The sequence below is a fragment of the Sinohyriopsis cumingii genome, chromosome 12, assembly GCF_028554795.1.
Source record: "Sinohyriopsis cumingii isolate HCF-2022 chromosome 12, ASM2855479v2, whole genome shotgun sequence".
In the NCBI taxonomy this organism is placed as follows: Eukaryota; Metazoa; Mollusca; class Bivalvia; order Unionida; family Unionidae; genus Sinohyriopsis; species Sinohyriopsis cumingii.
This window is the reverse complement of record NC_142972.1, coordinates 73256936-73277844: the sequence shown is the minus strand read 5'-3', so window position 1 is coordinate 73277844 and position 20909 is coordinate 73256936. Positions and strand designations below refer to the sequence as shown.

Genomic DNA, 20909 nt, shown 5'->3' with positions numbered 1-20909 from the left:
GATACATCAAACAATGTGCTTCAACTGTTGCTAAAACCAACTAAACATACATTCGTTTCAGGACAGATAAAGGAAAGATATATATATATATATATGGTCTCAAAAAGAAATTTCCTGGCAACTGTTTACGGACATTGTAAACATAGCTAGGACATAAAATAAAAATCTGTATCGTTAAGTTAGATTCAGTTACTAACTAAATATGTATTCTAATTTCTTCAGAAGATAGACGAAAACAACAAAGATGAAACTTTTGCACATGATTCGACTACAATCGTCTTCATAAGAACGGCTGATAATGTTAAAGATGTTGTGACAGATGGGTCTGTTGAGAAACCTAAGGACGAGATAGGTAGAGGAAACACTAATGTATTTACGCCTTTTCCGTTGTAAATGTTTTGTCTTCCTTGTATTTTCTGTATAAGCCATGTCAGCCGAAGGAGATGATAATATACACTTTCCTCAGGCAATGCTACCATGCTGTGTTAACACTGTCTTTAAATTTGTGTGCAGAACGTATTTCTTCTTCTGAGTCAAAAAAGGTAACAGCAAATGTAGACGCGATATACCTTATACTATTTAAAAAGCTTCCAAAATAAGTTACTCTGGAATTCATTTTCGAATACTAAGACATTAGTCTTATCGTTTTAATTTTACTGGATGCAATACTGAACACTCATATATACCGGCAATTCAATAAAACTAAACCTTCCAGATTAGTTCAATATCACCACGATGTGACTACAAAGTAGTTTATTTATACCTACTTTCCCAAGGTCTTATATTAAATTTTGGCTGGCATTCTTTAGCTTAAAGGTAAAAGTAACTATACATAATTATCAAACTTGTATTAATCTTTCACAAAAGCATTACAGTTGTTTTACGTTGCTAATGGAAAATGAGAAATGACAAAATAAAATTCTGCTTTCCGAAGACGTGACAGGTGTTTGAATCTGAAGCAATGCAGGAGTGTACAGTACTCAGCATTAACAAAAGAAAAACTATTTATGCCGTAATTTAATAAAATAGTTCCTTTTCATTCTGCTTGCTGTCAAGAACCCTTATCGCATATTATGTACACTACATCATCCCTCCATGCAAGTTTACAACTATAATGGTTTAAACTAACTAAGAGAAGAAAGCGGAAACTAACACGTTTTTTAATAATCAAGACATAATGTATTTTCTGAGAAATTAAAGTAAAATTTTAAAAAAGAAAGTAGAGTATTGTGAATTAAATCCAACATTGCTCTAAAAGATCCATCACAAGTCCAAATGTATGAAGTTCCAACTGAAGTCCAGTCCTACTCCAAATATCTTGCCGCATTCAAAGTTTTGATTTGCCTGTAGCCTCTAACATGCTAACGTACCATTGTCCCGGACTTTGATAATGTGCAAAAGTCTGTTGATGTAGCGTAAAGTATGGCATGTAACATACATGTTAGCAGGAATTGTCCACCTGAAATTAACAAGGGCACAATTAGTATTGCCAATTGTCAATCTTTGGTCGGAACAGCGAGTTCTAAGCAGCAACGTGTCGTGCATAAAACGCTTTCAACACATTTTCCTGTTTCTCTAATGTCTATGGAAATATTGGTGTTCAGAAGATCACCTGGGAGAGAACGTGTTGATAAAGTATTTGCATGCGTTACCACAGCCTTTTTCACGAAGACACTGCATATATTTCAATCACATCAGCAATTATTGATTCATAATTTTGTGACAGAAATATCAGATGGATCCTTTTTGTAAAAAGACTTTAATTTGTTATCACTTAAAGTAGGAAATTGATTAGTGTATCTTGATTTGGCAGTGTTATCTCTGTTATCGCTGTTAACATATGCACATTTCTTCACGCCTGCAACCATGACAAAGTCGGGGATACAATGTAGATTGTTACATTATTTTATGTTTCACTTTGTCCAATGACTACATTTCAGTTAAACACATATGATGTTTCTCATGAGTAGCTTGGGCATATTTTGTGTATGCAAAGATGTAGTTATTAGTAGTCTCTCATGGCGTTGGAGACATTTATATCGAGCAGTAAGCTGACATTTCAACTTGAACAACACAACGTTGCCTTCATTAATACCTCTCTATATCCCCTCCTTCCCTCCCTCCCAAACAACACAACGTTACTTTCATCAAAGTCTCTCTATCCCCCTCCCTCCCTCCATCCGTCCCTCCCACCCTCTATCTCTCTATATATGTATATGCTGCACATAGTTCACTGTTTGGCCTTTGTAAAGGTATTTTGTACTTGGTCAGTTCAAACAATGCGAATATCATTATATTATTACGACATACGTATAGTATAATATATTTCATGAGAACTTAACATGTTCCTGGCTATACAAAGCACAGGCCTAGATAATTATTACAACAGCGTTGATACTGTGTTACCGTGTAATATTTAAAATATCAGTAAACCCTAAGTGGTGCTCTAATTTTCAATTGGTGCAGTAAAAAGAGACATCAACGATAAGCCACTCATAACAGGACGAAGTAGTATTGGGGATGTTCAGAGCGTAATTGTTGAAAGTGGTCCGAACAATCTTCCAAAACCAGGGACCTCAGCAAAGCTAATGTCAGATGATACGCCAACAGAAAATGAGGTATGTTGGAAGCATTTTGGTGGTCAAATCTTTGTAATGTTTTTCAATACAGATGATGATCTGAGAGTTGTGTAGGTTTGTGATGGTGTCGGACGTACTTAGTTAACTACATGAAGCTTTGATAACTTTACTAAGGCAAATAACATTTTCACCAGTAGAGTCTAACTATTATAATCACTTGCTATAATCCATTACATCAAGTTCGATTCAGTATGTTCAACATTTATAAGGTGCTGCTCGCTTTTCCTCCGTACGTATGTCGGTTACAGTTCCTCCTCTTGAACTGATGAGAGGACATTCATAATAGCTTTAAGTGATCTTGCTTCTAAGATAACCATCTGAAGATGAAGGTAGAGTGGGCTTGTCTCCTGGTGCTATAATCTGAATCGCTGAAAAGTTATGCTTGCAGAGCAACTGAATTTGATATATACTTTCTGTACTTTTATGAGACATGTCATAAAACTTGACTGCACATATATGCAGACATGCTATCCTCTCAGTTCAACCGGAAGTAAAGTGATTACCAGTTTCCAACCGTCACTTATGTTGATCTGTATTTGTAAGATTGCAAAGAGGCAGTACATGCATAGTATTCACGGTGTGACACTGTATAATGTTGTTCTTAGCTTTAATTTGGCTCTGTCACATATTATTCGTATCAGGGTGTCAGTCCGAATAAGTGTATATAGCTGAGTGAAAATAACAGTGTCATGTTTTCCGACGAATATATGCAGTCACCGCATGTAAATTCATCATTTGTGTGATAGATCGTGGATGATGAGTTTGTGTTACTGCTTAAGGATGTGTTGTACATCATGTTTGAAAATGTAAAGAGAACGAATTGTGAGGGAGATGCATTAAATATGTTATGATGTTTATGTTCTCTTAATCAAAGACCATCGAAAGTAAGCGGTACTAGATCATGAACTCAGAGCTTCAGTGGTCGTTTTCATTAACCAATCCAATGGCCTTCATTAGTCCTGTATACCAAAGATATTTAACTCCGCATGAAAATGTGCCTTCTTCATTCCGATTATTTTTTATTCGATCGCTAATTAGCGTTCAAAGATCTTGATACCAACTTGTTTATTTGAAAAATACATGTAAATCTATGCAACATTTGTAATGGTTTTTCTTATTACTCTCACTTCTCGTTGTCATTAATAAAACGAAGAAAGTATTCTTATATGGGCGGTCCATTTCGTTAGTAAACTACAAATGCTATTAATGGGTCGTCTCAGTGAAGATTAATTCCGATGAATGTACCCATATCAATTTTTGAGTGTAAGCTTATGAGAATTAAACGCTCTGCAGTATAAGTTCAAGCACATTTCTCGTTCACAGACACTGAGCTGAATCACTTGTCAAAAAAGTGCATTATTGGGATGTGTTTGTAATTAATTTTACATACGTCACTTTTAGAATGAATAATTATTGGTCACAAGATAATAATGGACATGTGATGTAGATTTAAGCCAAGTTGGAGATAGTTGTGGCAATTACCATTGTATCATAATACATATTTTAGTCCAGTTTGACCAATGGTTACCAGTACTGACAATTTCAGTTTATCTTGTTAGTTAAGACTTGATCAAATACTACTGTATGGTCAAATTAAGTATTATAATTTGGATTAGTGGATAATTGACCTTAGTTCAATTTTGTTAACATAATATATTCACCAATAGTAATAATCCAACGTTTATTAATTAAAGAACCACGCCAGTATATTCATATGCGAGTATGTGGACCTTAATACATACGTTACTTATATGATGTGATCATTGATTAACTATCTTTTACACTAGTGCTATTCGTAATCAACAGATCATGGATTCTACACACACACTAACGTCCCTGGGTCTATAGCCTTGAATTTCCCATAACGAAAGGACATTGCGCTCCAATTTTCTCGGAACGATATATCAAACAATGTGTTTCAACTGTCGTTAAAACCAACTAAACATAAATTCTTTTCAGGATAGATAAAGGAAAGAGATATTTTTATGTTCTAAAAAAGATATTTCTTGCCAAATGCTGATGTACATTGTAAACATAGGTACAACATAAAATAAAAATCTGTATCGTTAAGTTAGGTTCACTTACTCATGAATTATGTATTCCAATTTCTTCAGGTGATGGACGAAAACAAAAAAGATGATACTCTTGTGCATGATTCGACTACAATCGTCTGCATAAGAACGGCTGATAATGTTATAGATGTGACAGATCGGTCTGTTGAGAAACCTGAGGACGAAATAGGTAGAGGAAACACCTTTGTATTTCCGACTTTTCCGTTATGAATGTTTTGTCTTCCTTGCATTTTCTATATAAAATACGTAACCTGAATGAACTGATGGTATCAGCTATTCACGGGCAATGCTACCATGCTCTGTTAACAATGCCCGTATATTTGTGGGCGAAATTTATTTCTTCTTCTGCCAAAATATGATTAAAAAAATTAACAGCAAATTTAGATGCGATATAAATTATACTATTTAAAAAGCTTCCAAAATAAGTTACTCTGGACGTCTTTATCGACTACTAAGAACTTAGTCTTATCATTTTAATTGTACTGGATGATATCCTGAACAATCATATTCACCAGCAATTAAAAAAATCCACACCTTCCAGAGTATTTCAATATGATCACGAACTGACTAAAAGTTAGTGTAATTATACCCACTTTACCGGGCTCTTTTATGAAATTTCGGCTGGCATTCTTTAGCTTAAAGATAAAAGTGATTATACATAATCATCAAACTTTTTTAATATTTGATAGAAAGCGCCATCTTACTATATTACAGTTGTTTTACGTTGCTGATTGAAAATAAGAACTGACACGCTTTCTTTCTGCATTTTGAAGAAGTGACAGGTGTTTGAATTCGAAGCAAAGCTAGATTGTACACTACTCAGCATTATCAAAGCGACAATTTTTTATGCCGTTATTGAATAAAATGATCTTGTTTTTCTGGTAGCTTTAAGATACCGTTATAGCACAGTGTGTACGTTATTACATCAGCACTCCATGCAATTTTACAACTATATGGTTTTAAACAAAGTAAGAGAAGAGAGCGGAAACTGACACGTTCTTTAACATTCAATATATAATTTATTTTCCGTGAAAATAAAGTAAAAAGTTAATAGAAACTTAGATTATTGTGAATTAAATCCCACATTGCTCTAAAAGATCCAGCACAAGTCCAAATGTATGAAGATCCAACTGAAGTCCAGTCGTATTAGAAATAAGTTGCCGCATTCAAAGTTTTGATTTGCATGTAGTCTTTAACATGCTAATGTACCAATGGTCCGGACTATGGTAATGTGCTAACAAACTATTGATGTAGCTTAACTTATGGCATGTAACACTTTTTGTTAGCAGGAATTGTACACATAACTTTAACAAGTGCACCATTAGGATTGCCAATTCTCAATCTCTGGTCGGAATTGCGAATGTCTTAGCACCAACGTGTCGTGCTGAGAGCACTTTCAACACATTTCCCCGTTTCTCTAATGGGCATGGAATTATTGGTGATCTGGAGATCGTCAGCGATAGTACGTGTTATTAAGGTATTTGCCGTCATTACCATATCCTTTTTCACGGAGACACTGTATATATTACAATCAAATCCTCAATTATTGAATCATAATTTTGTTACATAAATATATGATGGATCTTTTTTCTAAAAAGTCTTTTATTTGTTACAACATAAAGCAGGCACTTGATGGGTGTATCTTGATTCTGTAGTGTTGGATCTGTTATCGCTAATAACATAGACACATTTCCTCAGGCCTGCAACCATGCCAATATTGGGTTCTCAATGTAGATAGTTATATTATTTTATGTTTCAATTTGTCAATCATCCCTAACACAAACTACATTTCAGTGTAAACACATAGGATGTTTCTCATGATTATCTTGGGCATATTTTGTGTATGCTCACATCTAGTTATTAGGCGTCTCTGGTGGCTTTGGGGCAATTTATATCGAGCATTAAGTTGACATTGCAACTTGAATAACACAGCGCGCCCTCCATCAATGTCTCTCTATCTTCCCCTCCCTCCCTCCCTCCCTCCCTCCATATTTATATCTCCTTCTCTATCACTATATGCTGCGCATAGTGCACTGTTTGACGTTTGAACAGGTATTTTGTACTTGGTCAGTTCAAACAATGTGAATATCATATTATTACGACATAAGTATAGTAGTTATAGGTTACTGCATTTGTATAGGAAAATATGAACGAGTTTTCGGAATGAATACTGCACGAACCTGTGAGTGCAGTATATCTTTCCGACAAAACGAGTTCATATTTTCCCATACAAATGCAGTAACCTTTTTTATTATATGCTCATTTTTTAAAATTCTACCTAAGGTTTAGTTATATAAACAAAATACACTACAAGAAAAAAACATAAATGAATGAATGCCGTATTCCAAACTAAATACACAAGCGCAGATTTGACATTACAAACTGACATCATTATTAATGCGCACATAGCTCCGCCCAGATAAATTTGAACTTAGTCGCGCGGTCGACATAACTTTCGTAAGAAAATGGCGTGTCTAGTTAAAATTGAAATTTGCAGTCATGTTGTGAATGAATGCTCATTGCAACGACTTTTCCATTTGATCTGGAGTGAATATATTTTGGTATTTTGTTTCGATTCGACGAAAGTTTGTGATTTTGGACTAGATTCATCTGTGAAAATTATACATGAACAACATCGGGTTGAAGTGGCGCGGGAGAAGCGTGTTTACGTCTGCAAATGTGTTTCTGTTTATGTCATTGAATGTTTGAAATCATATCGTGGGAAAAATATGAAGTCTTTCAATTGCAATTTTCAAAAAGACGCTATGGAATTTAATGTGTATTTAATTTTGAGTGCAGTAAGGAGGATGCAGTTGCACGTATCATCGAAATCACAGCACACTTTCGAAATGTGTAATCCAGATTGAAAACCTATATCATGGCTCATGTAATTCGGATTTGCAGAATTAAGAAAAAACATTTTGAGGAAACTCAGGATGTAAAACTATAAGTATATTTTATTTTGCCATTATTATCACCAGATAAAGAATACAGTATATTCCTTGTCACTTGTAATTTATTTGTAAGGACATAATCGTCCATCTTTTATATAATGTAGCTAGCCTAAATCCGTAACATTGTATCAACGCGGAATGGGCCCAAACAGCTGGGTTTTTTTTGCAGTCCACGAAACATGTTTTCGTTCATTCAGAAAGAAATTTAAATAACCACAACGTAAAAAGCCTCTTACGCGAGTGTATATGATTTGTAACTTACAAATCTGAAGTGCTGGTGTCTGCGTCATTGTTTGTTTACAATAGAAATTAGTTCCTTTATTCACGTGAATGCTATATGTGTATTATCGCGCACGTTCAGTATCGGGGAATACTGAACGATTCCGACAATGTAAAGTTAACGGGGAAAAATGAGCATATACTAAAATATATTTAATGAGAACTTAACGCGTTCTTGGCTATACAATGCAGAGGCAGTATATAATTATTACAACAGCGGTGATACTGTGTTACCATTTAACATTGACAATATCAGTAAACCCTAAGTGATACTCTAATTTTATATTGGTGCAGTTAAAAAAGACATCAAAGATAAGCCACTCATAACAGGACGAAGTAGTATTGGAGATACTGAGAGCGAAAATGTTGAAAGTGGTCCAAACAAACTACCAAAAACAGGGATCTCTCCAAAGCCAATGTCAGATGATAAGCCAACAGAAAATGAGGTATGTTGGAAGAAATTTGGTGGTCGAACGTTTCTAAGGTTTTTCAATACAGTTAGTGAACTAATAGTTGTGTAGGTTTGTGATGGTGTCGCACGTACTTAGTTAACTACATAAAGCTTTGATAACTGTACTGAGGCAAATAGTATTTTCACCAGTAGAGTCTAATTATAATAATCACGTTACATCATCCATCAAATCAAGTTCGCATCAATATGTTCACAGTGATAATGTCCTGCCCACCTTCCCTCCGTACCTTTGTATGTTACCGTACCTCTGCTTGAACTGACGAGTGGACAATCATAAAGGTTTGAAGTGATCTTGCTTCTATGATAATTATCTGACGATGATGGTAGGGTGTGCGTTTCCCATGTCTGATATAATCAGAATCGCTGCAATGTGCTGCTTGCAGAGCAACTGCCTTTGATAGAAGCTTTCTGTACTTTTAGCAGACTAGTCATACACCGTGACCGCTCATATATGCATACATTTAGATCCTCACAGTTCGTCCGGAAGTAAAGTGATTTCCATTTTCCAACCGTCAGTAAGTTGATATCTATCTGTCGGTTGCAAAGAGGCATTGCATATATAGTATTCAATGTGTAACAATGTTTAATGTTGTTGTTAGCTTTAGCTTGGCTCAGACGCATATGTTTCGTATCAGGGTCTCAATTCAAAGAAGTGTATATAGGTGAGTGCAAATAACAGCTTCATGTTTTCCGACGAAAATATACAGCCACCGCATGTATACGCATCATCTATGTGCTAGATCGTGGGTTATGAGAGTTTTTTGTTACTGCTTAAGGATGGATTATACTTCATGTTGGACAATTTAAGGAGAACGAATTGTGAGGGAGATGCATTACAGATGATATGATGACCATGTTTTGTTAATAAAAGACCATCGGAAGAAAGTTGTAATAGAGGTTGAACTGAGAGCTTCAGTGGTCTTTTTTATTAACCAATCCCATGGTCTTCATTAGTCATTTATATTATACTTACCTATATAAGCATGAAAATGTGACTTCTTCATTCCGACTATTTTGCATTATATTGCTAATTAGCGTTCTAAAATCAAAATACCACCTTGTTTATTTGAACAATAATTGTAATTATACTCAACATATGTAATCGTTTTTCGTAGTACTCTCAATCCTTGTTGTCTACAATAATAAGAAGAAAATAGTTTCATATGTGCGGTCCGTTTACTTAGTAAACTATTAATATGATTACTGGGGTCGTCTCAGAGAAGATTATTTTCAATGGATGTACCCATGTCAATGTTTAATTGTATGCATATGGTAATTAAAAGTTCTGCATAATAAGTTAAAGCACATTACTCATTCACAGTCGCTGAGCTGAATTACAAGTCAAGCAAGAGCATTATGAGGATGTGCTTGTAATTAAATTGACATTCATCGCTTTTAAAAGGACTAATCATCGGTTCCAAGATAATAATGGACATACTATATAGATTTAGGCCACGTGTGAGATAGTTATGGCAATTACCATTATATCGGAATACAGATTTCAGTCCAGTGTGAACAATGGTTGCAACTACTTTCAGGTTATCTTCTTAGCTAAATTTGATCTAATAATACTCTATGATCACATTAATTATTATAAACGACATTAAACCCTCAAGATTTGTACAATTCAGCAAACAATTTATTTCCATAGAGTATAAAGTGAAAATATAAAAAGTTCTTACTGTTTTGCCAATTAAATCTCAGATTGTCTTTACAGCTGTGTCACAAGTACAAGTATGTGAAGTTCCAAGTGAATTCTATCGGTGTTCGAGAAACATTTCAATATTGAATTCGTCTATGCGCCTGTTGTCTCGAATGAGCTACGGTGCCTATTACCTAGACTAAACAGTCTTGTGATGTATCACTATAATAAAATCCACGATTTATTTGACTGCATTTACTATAATTCCAAAATAATTTGTATTTTAGTCCGAAACATTATTGAGCTCTTTCTAATTCCAGTGAATACTAATTTGAATAAATAAATCCACTCTTGTTATAACCTAAAGACAACAGTGAGACCGATTCCAATTTCGGATGTAAAAGCAGGAATGAACAACCATAAGGAAACAATTGTATGTACCCAGCCACTTGACTTAGATGGCAATTTACATTTTCGGGAAACATTCCGTCATCTTTATGGAAAATAAATTTTCTGTAACTTTCTAACGTCATAATTAAGGTTGTATCTTTAAGCCAATATGAAGTAAATATATTTACAATTATTAATGATCCGTATGTTTATAATATAATGATATAGAAATATTAGATACGTATTATGTTGTTTACAGAATAAATGCACCTGGTCCAATAGACAATTAACTTGAGTTTTGGGACTAAGGTCAGTTGCAAAATATAGACATACTTACGAAATAATCATTGTAAATGCAACAAACAGTACAATTTAAACATACATAACACTTAACACACTCTTATTGAGTACAAAATACAAGTATTAAAATAGAAATATAAAATTATGTTTTCACTTATTTATATTATGACAATATGTTGCATCAGAAATACTTCACATTGACATGTTGCTGTCTATTTGGCACACAATAACATGCATAGGTCTTGCAGCTTTGAGACAATATAAAGGATAAATATAATGCGTTTCTAATATTTTATGATACATACGAGGGCATAAATGCGACAACAATAGGGATTTAACATATTAGTGTATGTATTTGAGTGTGTTTATGTGTATTGTATGCGTCTTTATGACAAGAACTATCACCGTACTTTTTACCAATATCCTCAATTTATAATCAAAATTACTAAACTGCATAATAAAATATAAACTTAATTAGGGTAATATAGGGGTCCAGGTTTCCAATGCAAGCGTTTATCTGCAACTTAATGTACATATCCTATTAGGTAGACTATTTTAAGCCTGGTATTTAGATTATTAAATTAACCCGTTGAAATCTTCCTGTGACGTCTTACCTGTTCCAATAGGAAAATAATGTGGTTCGATATAGTTTGATGTATTTGTTGTTTGGGTTGTTTTATAAGTTGAAAGTTTGACTATTTTTCCTGCAACTATTTACTGAAAGTAAACTTGTGACTCCGTGTATAGTTGTATGTCTAGCATGCTTGTTGGCATCATCTATGTAAACACAAAAACCATGAAACCTAGTAAACGACAGTAGGGGCAACATAAAATACAAACATATTAAACATGCTAACGAACACAGCAGATACAACCAATTAAAACATCGCTGAACTAAACATTCTTAGTAATCGCACAGCATAAAAGACAGAAAGACATTACTTTCAAATCAAGTCTTTAAATAATAGAATTAGAGAAACAAAGAAGCATATAAAAATGTATATTTTAAAGCAGGTAAAACATAATGCATAATAGACAACGATTGAAATATAATTAAGAAATAAAATAAGAAAGTTGCAAGTATATTGTTAAATTGTTAAAATCAAACTAAAATTAACAAACCCTTAAAATTACAAATGGCAAAATAACTAGAAAAAGACCAACAAAACAATACCAAATTTAACACAAATCAAAACCAGCCGAAAATTCAAGAAAGAAAATAACTAAATACAGGTAAACGTATACTATTTGTCAACCTCAGTCAACAAATAATGAAAAATGAAATAATGAAATAGAGTTTCAAAATTTCTTTACAAAGTGTAGCAACAAAAACCATGAAGAACAAATCATATAAAACATCATTCAATTAATAGAAATGTCAAAAGTGAAATACAATCATGAAAATAATTAATATAATGAATACCTAAACTAACAACTGAAACATAACACAGACCATTAAAAACCATTTTAAATTACTCATTCTAAATTGGAACCTACATATCATACTAATCAGATGGCTACTATGTTTGATCTGGTTAAAATATGGTGCTAAACATGATGTCACATTACAATTCAACGTTGAGACACACTTCTTTGAAACGGAGCTAAAACAGTAACACTGTTGAACTAATGAAGCAATTTATATATATATCTATGTAAAATAAAAAATAAAAGATAAACTACTAGCTTGGTGAAATTTGAACACCAAACGGCGTCAACACCCTTGCTTTAATAGCAAACAGGACAACCTTTAAAGTATTTCAAATAACTTACAAAATTAAATAGCTTTAGGCAAGTAATTAAATATTTTCCTGGCTCCTGTTACCATATCCTAATTATGCTTCCTTTATTGGTTGCGTCAAAACTTGATAATACTAAGAAACTGCATTGCCATTGTAGGGATTCTCACATCATTTTAACAATTTATAAGTTGTGCGTCTTGATTTTACAGACAACATTAACTTAGCATTTATGGTCATTGTTTGACAGCAGGAATTTGAATAGTAAGCAGGCATCAGTAAATAAATTGCGCTAGCTGTAGTCATATGACACGTGTGACTGAAACATTAGTGCCTAGCTTTGAAAAATATATAAACGCTGATGTTCCGACAGTAACGAAATGCCCTGACACATTATCATTGTAAACATCTCAAGTATTATTTACTTGCGATTAAAGTAAAATACCATATTTCATATTCATTTGTTCATGCAAAGAGTATTCGCTTATTTTAACTGAGTTAACCTTCTCATTTGGTGCTAAATAATAATACCAATATGTTTCCATATTTTAGGGGCAAATAACATCAAGTGAAGACTCATACCTAAACAGCGAGTGTGAAGTTGAACTGGGGAATGACTTTATAGAAGAATGCTTTGACCAGGTAATACTAACAGAGATGGAACACAGCATTACATTAGACAACTGTAACGAACGACATATATATATGAAATCAAAGATCCTGAATCTAAATCCTGATATGTATCGTTCCCTTAAAAAGACATATATACCTATGTTCTTGTCATTGAAGACAATAATTATGTCATGTATAATGACAAAATAGCTAAAATATTTATTACATTCCTAGCGTACTGATACAATATCAAAACATAGCTCCGTTACCGAGATTGAAAAGGATGACGGAAACTATTTAACAACCCGATAGTTGTATGGATCATTGTAGTACTTATTTTTATTTTCTTGTATACTAAAGCAAAATTCGACATCGCATACGTAATTACTCATATAACGTTTATGCTAATATTTGTAAGATTATATCTGTGTTTATCAAGCAGAGGCAATTGTTTCATCATGTGGAAAGTGATACCATGAAACCGTTAATGCAACTGTAAACGTTATTCTACACTATATCTTTAATAATTTTAGGGGCAAGTCGAACTGAGAGATGAAGCTGAACTTGGGAGTGACTTTATAGAGGAGTGTTTGAATGTTGTAATGTCAACAGCGTAGAGTAGGAACATTATTAAACATAAAACATGATGTATACATACAAATTGAAGACAGTGTATATAAATGCCGATGTGTGTCGTCTTTATGTACGACATGCATACCCATGTTTTTTGGGGCACTATATATTTCACGAAAAAGAATGAAATTCGCAAACAATTTACTGCTTTCCATGTGTATTCATACAGTACGTAAACATTCACTAGAGTACTTTTTCTATAAGCACATCTTATTTACAGAGATTACACACCTTTTTGGTTTAATTCATAAATCTACTTCTGTTCAAACAGTATTATCTGTTTTGTGCTAAAGGAATGTACAGTTGTGGGAAAGAAACAGTCAAATGGAATTCGCTTACAAATATGACAAATATGATTTAATGTTATTCTACAGTTGAAACAATAGGCACTGAAAAAAAAATGATTTTCGACATTTTCATATACTATGTTCCTCAAATTATAATCTCAACATACACATAACAATGTATACACTGTTACACTTGTGCTCTTTAAGGTATCGATACAATCATACAAATAAATCTTCTTACATGTCTCGAAATTCCAAAAGTAGGTGCCCGTTACTAATATTTTAATATTCTATTCTAGCCTAATTGTACAAGCACAAAACTAATACATTGTACTTAGAACAGTTGTTTGTCATATAATTAATTACATTATTCAAGAGCAAGGCTTACTATATTTCACGATTTGGCATTTATTTGTAAATATCACAATACGCATTTCAAGTAATATATTACCTACACTTACGTTTGTAAAGGATTAGCGTATTCAAGAATAAAGTGTTTGCAAAATGTGTTACTTTGCGCAGATTTTCTGAACCCCTTTATTCAATATTATCATAAAGGAAACCAGTCATGATGACACTAATCATTATGACACAAATCACTAATGTTTTGTTGAGCTTTTTTTCTACTTTTACCCTAAACACCTTGGTGTATTTTCCTTATTCTTGACATTAATAAGTATGATATTAAATTGATAGCTGAATACATTTTATGTTATGGCTATGGTGAAAAAGCATTTTCATTTGTTTAAATATGTTTGTAATAATAATGCTAAAACCATTCAATTGTTCACATGCACACTTACCCTTGGACATTAGAGTTATGGTCACAATCTTTAACATGTACTTATATATTAATTCCATGCTTGGGTTTGATTGATGCTTGGGGTGAGTTACTATGAATATATGACTGTTTTGCGATACGAATCTCATTTTACACTGGCATCGCAGAGCCGGATTATTTTCCCTGTCTCAAGTCGTTCCTTTTTGCATTGGTCCAGATCTTTGTTCAAACATTGTGTCTTTTCATTTCTCACGAACTTAAATATATACTTAGGTGGCTGATTGAGCATCTTTACTCGAAAGTAGCAGCTGAGCTGTGTTCAAATCTTATCGAATGTTGAGCAGATTACAACTGCTTAGAAACTAGCGATGATGCACAAATATTGTGTTTATAATTGGAACTAACTGATGTTAGTAGTGTGTACAATCATTGGGGAACATCGTGGCATGCAACCCAAAAACTATATTAAAGTGATTATTATCTCTTTTCAACCGACACAGGAAATTTACGATTTTTCAACTAATCTACTTTTCATGCATATTGGTAATTATACCCATACAACAATAACACCAACATAGAGACAACAACAATAACAACAAAAATAATACTAATACTAATAATACTAATACTAATAATACTAATAATACTAATAATAATGATAATAATAATAATAATAACAATAATAATAATAATAATAATAATAATAAAGGTAAGAGAAAAAAAAGAAGAAGAAGAAGAAGAAGAAGAAAAAAATATACTAGGAGAAGAAGGAGAATATACAACTTAATTGCTTAATAGTTCCAGAATAAATACCTGCATATAATAATATATGCCTTTAATCTTCCGAAAGACAATGAAAATTACATTTTACGTGAAAAGGCACCATGCTTTAATATGTTATGCGGATTAAACTGTTCAGGAACACAAGCCCGGGTTATGATTGCACGCGCACTTTGGATATCTTCTTACGACATTATGTTAAAATCATTATTTGACAAATAATAAAAAGTGAAGACAAATTATGAACATAAAACTTGAAGCTGATCGCGATGTTTAGCGAGACTTAATTAGAGGTATTTTCAGGAAAGAAACTATCAAATTTTCATCAGGTGAAAAGAAATTTAAAAAATTCAAATAGTGTTCATGTTTTATGGTCTCGAGTACAGATCCTGCTCAATTAAAGTCAAAAAGCTATTGTAAGGATTTCAAAAATGTTGGACATGCATATTTACAATTTAGAATGTTTACCATATAAGCGGCGAGGTTTTGTTAATGGTATTTGCTAAGTGCATATAACTCATGATAATGATATGCATATATACATCTTCCAAAGATAGAAAATATAGGCATATTGTTTTTACAATTAAAGATTAAATATACCACTGATTCAGAAGGAACGACTCTTGAGAAACGATATATTGTTTTTACTGGAGACATGCTTTGGGTAACGATATACAAGGAAATTAAATACATAGGACATACATTCCTTTGCAAAAAGCACATTGTTCAATGTCAGTAATAGTTGTTGTCATTATACAATACATTCCATCATTTCATCAACCATTATCTTCTCCTCTTTTGAAGGACTGGTTAATTGCTGTTAAGAACTAGCCAATATGTAATTTAAGTGAACAAATAAACAATATACACATTTATCCAAGGTACAAAAGCATTTATTCTTTTTTTCTAAATATAAGATAGAGGAACATAAATCTACGATATAGTTCATAAAATATGAAAAAAATATATTGAAAAGAATCATAATACTTTGAAGCGTAAACAAGAAATTTCATTGGCATGTGTTCTTTTGATAGATATGTTATAGATGTTATTAGTTATTATGGTGAAAGTCATGAGAATGAGCTGATTAATAGGCCGATGTTGGTTAACATCTGATTTATGTCATCAAATTTCATACTATAACTTAACTGAGTTTTGTTGACGATATACCTTATAAAGAGATGTATCTTATTAGAAACCTACTTTAGGAACTTTCATTTATCGATAATATAGACTACATTGATTTATATTTGATTAAAATAGTATTGATCTGAAATTGAATGTTAATGTAGATATATTGCTTTTGAAGAGAGAAAGCAATTTTTGTTTTGTTTTGTCATAGATGTTAATATTATTTCAACATGGTTTTCTAGTATCTGATGTCAAAGAAACGATGACAAGTCTAAAGTGAGTTGACTTCACGAAACACACATTAAATGTTCCGTTATGTATATCGTTTGCTGACTCTTCGTAATGATTATAAGCTATGTATTTTGTAATTAAATATAGTCCCAAATGAAGGTAATGGTATATATGATCAATAGCATTTATTTTGTAAACAAGATAATATCTAGTAAATTTGTTCTCTTTAGTTTTATATTGATCTTCATTATTTTAGATAAACATACTTATTTCTTTCTGAATGTAGTACATTTTTTTTCCACCTGGAAATTCCTAAATGTGCCGATAACTTTGAATATTCCATAAAGGAAACTGACCTAAATCCTGGTTCTATTGGTGTGTTTTATCTTTATATATCAATGATATGTGCTCAAAATAATATTCATTCCGGTCATGATATCTGAATCGGAATTAACCTTATTGGTGTAAGTTTTTAGTTTTAGTGCATTTATTTGTTTTAAATATGTATCACTGGAATACAAAGACATCAATAATATTCGTCGACAAAAGCATTAACCGGGATTAATGTGAAATCGATTAGGGTCATTTATTATGTTGATATATCAAACAACTGTTAACGATTGCAACAAACATACAATGGACATATTAACACATTCGAGACTACATATATATCATCATATTCAATATTGGAATTTATCAGAACACAAATGGAATTCAATTGGAATCTTATGTATTTGGAGTTCTGTTAGAACTTTATGGACAATCTTGGATTTAATTTAGAAAACTCTTAGTCTTTTTACATTTTCTTGTTCTCTTCTAGATAAATAAATAAATACATTATTCTTTGAATTTTACAGATATTATCGGTTTTTTGTCCTTTTCGGTTACTTTTTAATTACAGATCAATATCAGTTTAAAGCTTGAAAATAATTAGAATGGTTCTGCTATTAATTACTGCTGTTAGTCTGTAAACATTACTCTCTATTTACGAATTGCATATCATCAGTAAATTGACACTATAATATATAAAAAATATGCTTACCAGTTGATGGGAATGTGGATTTGTGTTTTATATTTATTTGTCTAACATTAATAATTAGTTGTGAATCAATTGAACCACTAACACAAATTTGCGCTGAATTGAAATGTATACTTAAAATATATGTTTAAAAATTATACATAGCAGTTATATTTCACCTCAGTACAAAAATGATCACTTTCAAATATATTTTCACATAGTTTGAGACATGTATGCGTTTTACTGGCAATATTTGAGACATAATGAAGAAAACTTGGTAAGTGGCAACACATGTTGCCAATTGTTGACGTGAAATCTTAATATTTCTAATCATAAGTGCGAGACATACTTTATTAGGACCATACTCAACATAGGAAGATAAATGTTAAATCGACAGAAAGATTAATCACCAATTGTAAAATCATTTAATAGAACATTACCATTAGTTATATAATTATGTTTTTTTTTTTTTTTAAAAAAAATCTTGCTGAAATAATACTGTCGAAAATACTTCAGGAATTAGACCTTAACCTTAGTCTATTAGTAGTAGCGATGGGTCATTCTTATTTGAAGCTTTATAATCTGTAGTTCATAGATGACACATTATAAATATGTCAAGAAATGATTACTGTGACACAAAGGTCTACGCTTACAGAACAACAAGGACATCTTTAGGCAACATTAAATGTTTCTTCAAACTCCGCTAAGAAACACGGATATATTTGAGTTCTGAAATGTTAAGAGAAACAAAAGCCACAAATCTAATTAATATATTTTTTTAGCAACAATTCTGAGACTAACCATATAATTGTTTCTTAAAATAAATGGCAAACACTGGACTCGGTGATATTTGCAGAGACTGCGAGGATTCGTTATATGATACATTAAAAATAGATATGAATAATCATGTTATGTATTTGCCGACGAATATATTGAAAAGAAGCAGTATTTCTTTGAATCGTTATCAGACTAACATAATAAGCTTGTTTTAAAACTCGGCAGAAAAACGTCCTTGCTTAAATGCAAATACCGCTATATTATTAATTCTTACATTGAATAGATTGATCGCTGTTACTATACCAACATTCTGTTTGTAGGAACAAGCCTAATAAACATTATCTGTAATCGTTTCCCGAAAGTAACTTGTTTAATTATCGGTATCATCAGGTAATATATTTTTGTCTAAATTAGGCGTGTCATTTCACACACTCTTAAATTTTTTTTTGTTATCTACTGTTTCTGTATTAATTATCACATCCGTATTGTAAGTACGATTTATTCATAGTTGATATTAATCTAATGACATGTAATGAACGCTGTTCCTTCATTCAATTATTCTGCTGACTCACAGAAAAATGTATCCGGCATGCTTCTTCATCTTGAATATATGTTTGTTACAAATCTAGTACTTGGGTTGCTTATACAATCATAGGTCATATCACTCTTCCAAAACTCGTGTATTGCATAATTAGACATGACAATATTAGACTATAAACAAAGGCAGATTATTCTTTCTCAAATATCAATACTCATAACGATGTGGGGTATTAAAAAGAATTACTACTCAAGTGAACTTCGGATATATCTATAGCGTACCTTCTTGGATTAAACGTCATAGTTTACGATAATGGTATTAAATGCACGCAAATCATATATATCGATATTAGTAACTTATCTCCATGACAAAAATTCTCATAGTTTATTCGAAGTCATGCTGTTACACACTATACCGCCAAATTAAATTGACACTGCCATATATTATAGAACATCTGGCTTTATTTCTTTTCAATGGATCACTATCATCACCAGGCTTTAAATAACAGCCTGTGAAAGTGTACTGTAGAGCAGCCTGCATCTAAACTAGGTATTGTCAGTATACTATGTTTAACTCGTTAGGTTTATTTCTTCCATGCATTTCAAGTTAACGATAATTATGTCAGCATATCAATGAACTATAATTTTTTGGAAGCTTAATGAAATTGCAGATGAATTATTTGGTCATCCGTTCACCGTTGACGCAAAACTCCCTGATATCAAGACGAACACGATTAAAAAAAAACTCTTGAAGACATCGTAGGTGGAATTCCTAATATAATTAACAAAATTAGTCTGATTAAAATTTCACACAAGCAGATTACCAACATAGCGAACACAGTATCATTTGGATTCTCAACATGGTCACAGAAAAATAAAACTCTCAAACATACTGCTGCAGTTACTGGTGTGTACAGGCTGTGTTCAGTGCTGCAACATTGGAATTGTTAACAACGTATCCATGACGGCATTCAACTTATAACTTTTCTGGAGTTGTGTCTATCAAATTAAATAAAGGGGAGGAATAAATATTTATTCTGGAAGCAGCTAATGGGAAACTAACGGCAACATCTCACTGGTGGTGTCTAGAATTTGTAGCTGAAACACCTCAATTAGTTACTGTATAAGTATAATGAGTACCTCAATCGACGATGCATCGCGACATTATAGGTACAATCAAGCACGTGAATGGCAAATCAAACAAAAATATACCGTCGAACAATACATGGTAAAAATAAAGAAATATCGTAGACGATTAGTTATCGTCAAAATGATTGTATATTCAGTATCCGCTGTTGTTGCTGGTACGGTGTGTTATTATCAACAATGATATTGATGGCACCAGCAACCGTGACAATCTGTAGTTCAGCTACAACAACAATTGCAGGTGTTCTTAATATTATCGCAAAAATAAATATGTACTTGCACGAATTAAATTAAATGATTATATGAAAATATTACACACAGCGAAAAAAGCATATTCCAAGGTATCTTCGTCGCTATCAGCAAGTCTTAGTGAAGGAATAATTTCTGATTTTTAGTATTCAGAAATGATTAAAATATATCACGATGGCACTGGTATTAAAGGTACAAATATATTCAATAATGACATCGCAAGGGCTACTCCAACAAATC

General features: G+C 32.4%; 1 protein-coding gene across 2 annotated transcripts in view; it reads left to right on the top strand.

Annotated features, from left to right (window-relative positions):
* The window catches only part of LOC149786742 (uncharacterized), a 48381-nt gene extending 28524 nt beyond the window's left edge, over window positions 1–19857 (top strand). For both annotated transcript variants that reach the window (XM_089977253.1, XM_089977252.1), the window contains exons 5-10: window positions 223–352; window positions 2467–2618; window positions 4754–4880; window positions 8239–8390; window positions 13040–13129; window positions 13633–19857. In XM_089977253.1, coding sequence (XP_089833379.1) covers window positions 223–352; window positions 2467–2618; window positions 4754–4880; window positions 8239–8390; window positions 13040–13129; window positions 13633–13716 — 735 coding nt within the window. In that variant the 3' untranslated portion in view covers window positions 13717–19857. The remainder of the gene's footprint in view (window positions 1–222; window positions 353–2466; window positions 2619–4753; window positions 4881–8238; window positions 8391–13039; window positions 13130–13632) is intronic.
* Window positions 19858–20909: the final 1052 nt, after the last annotated feature.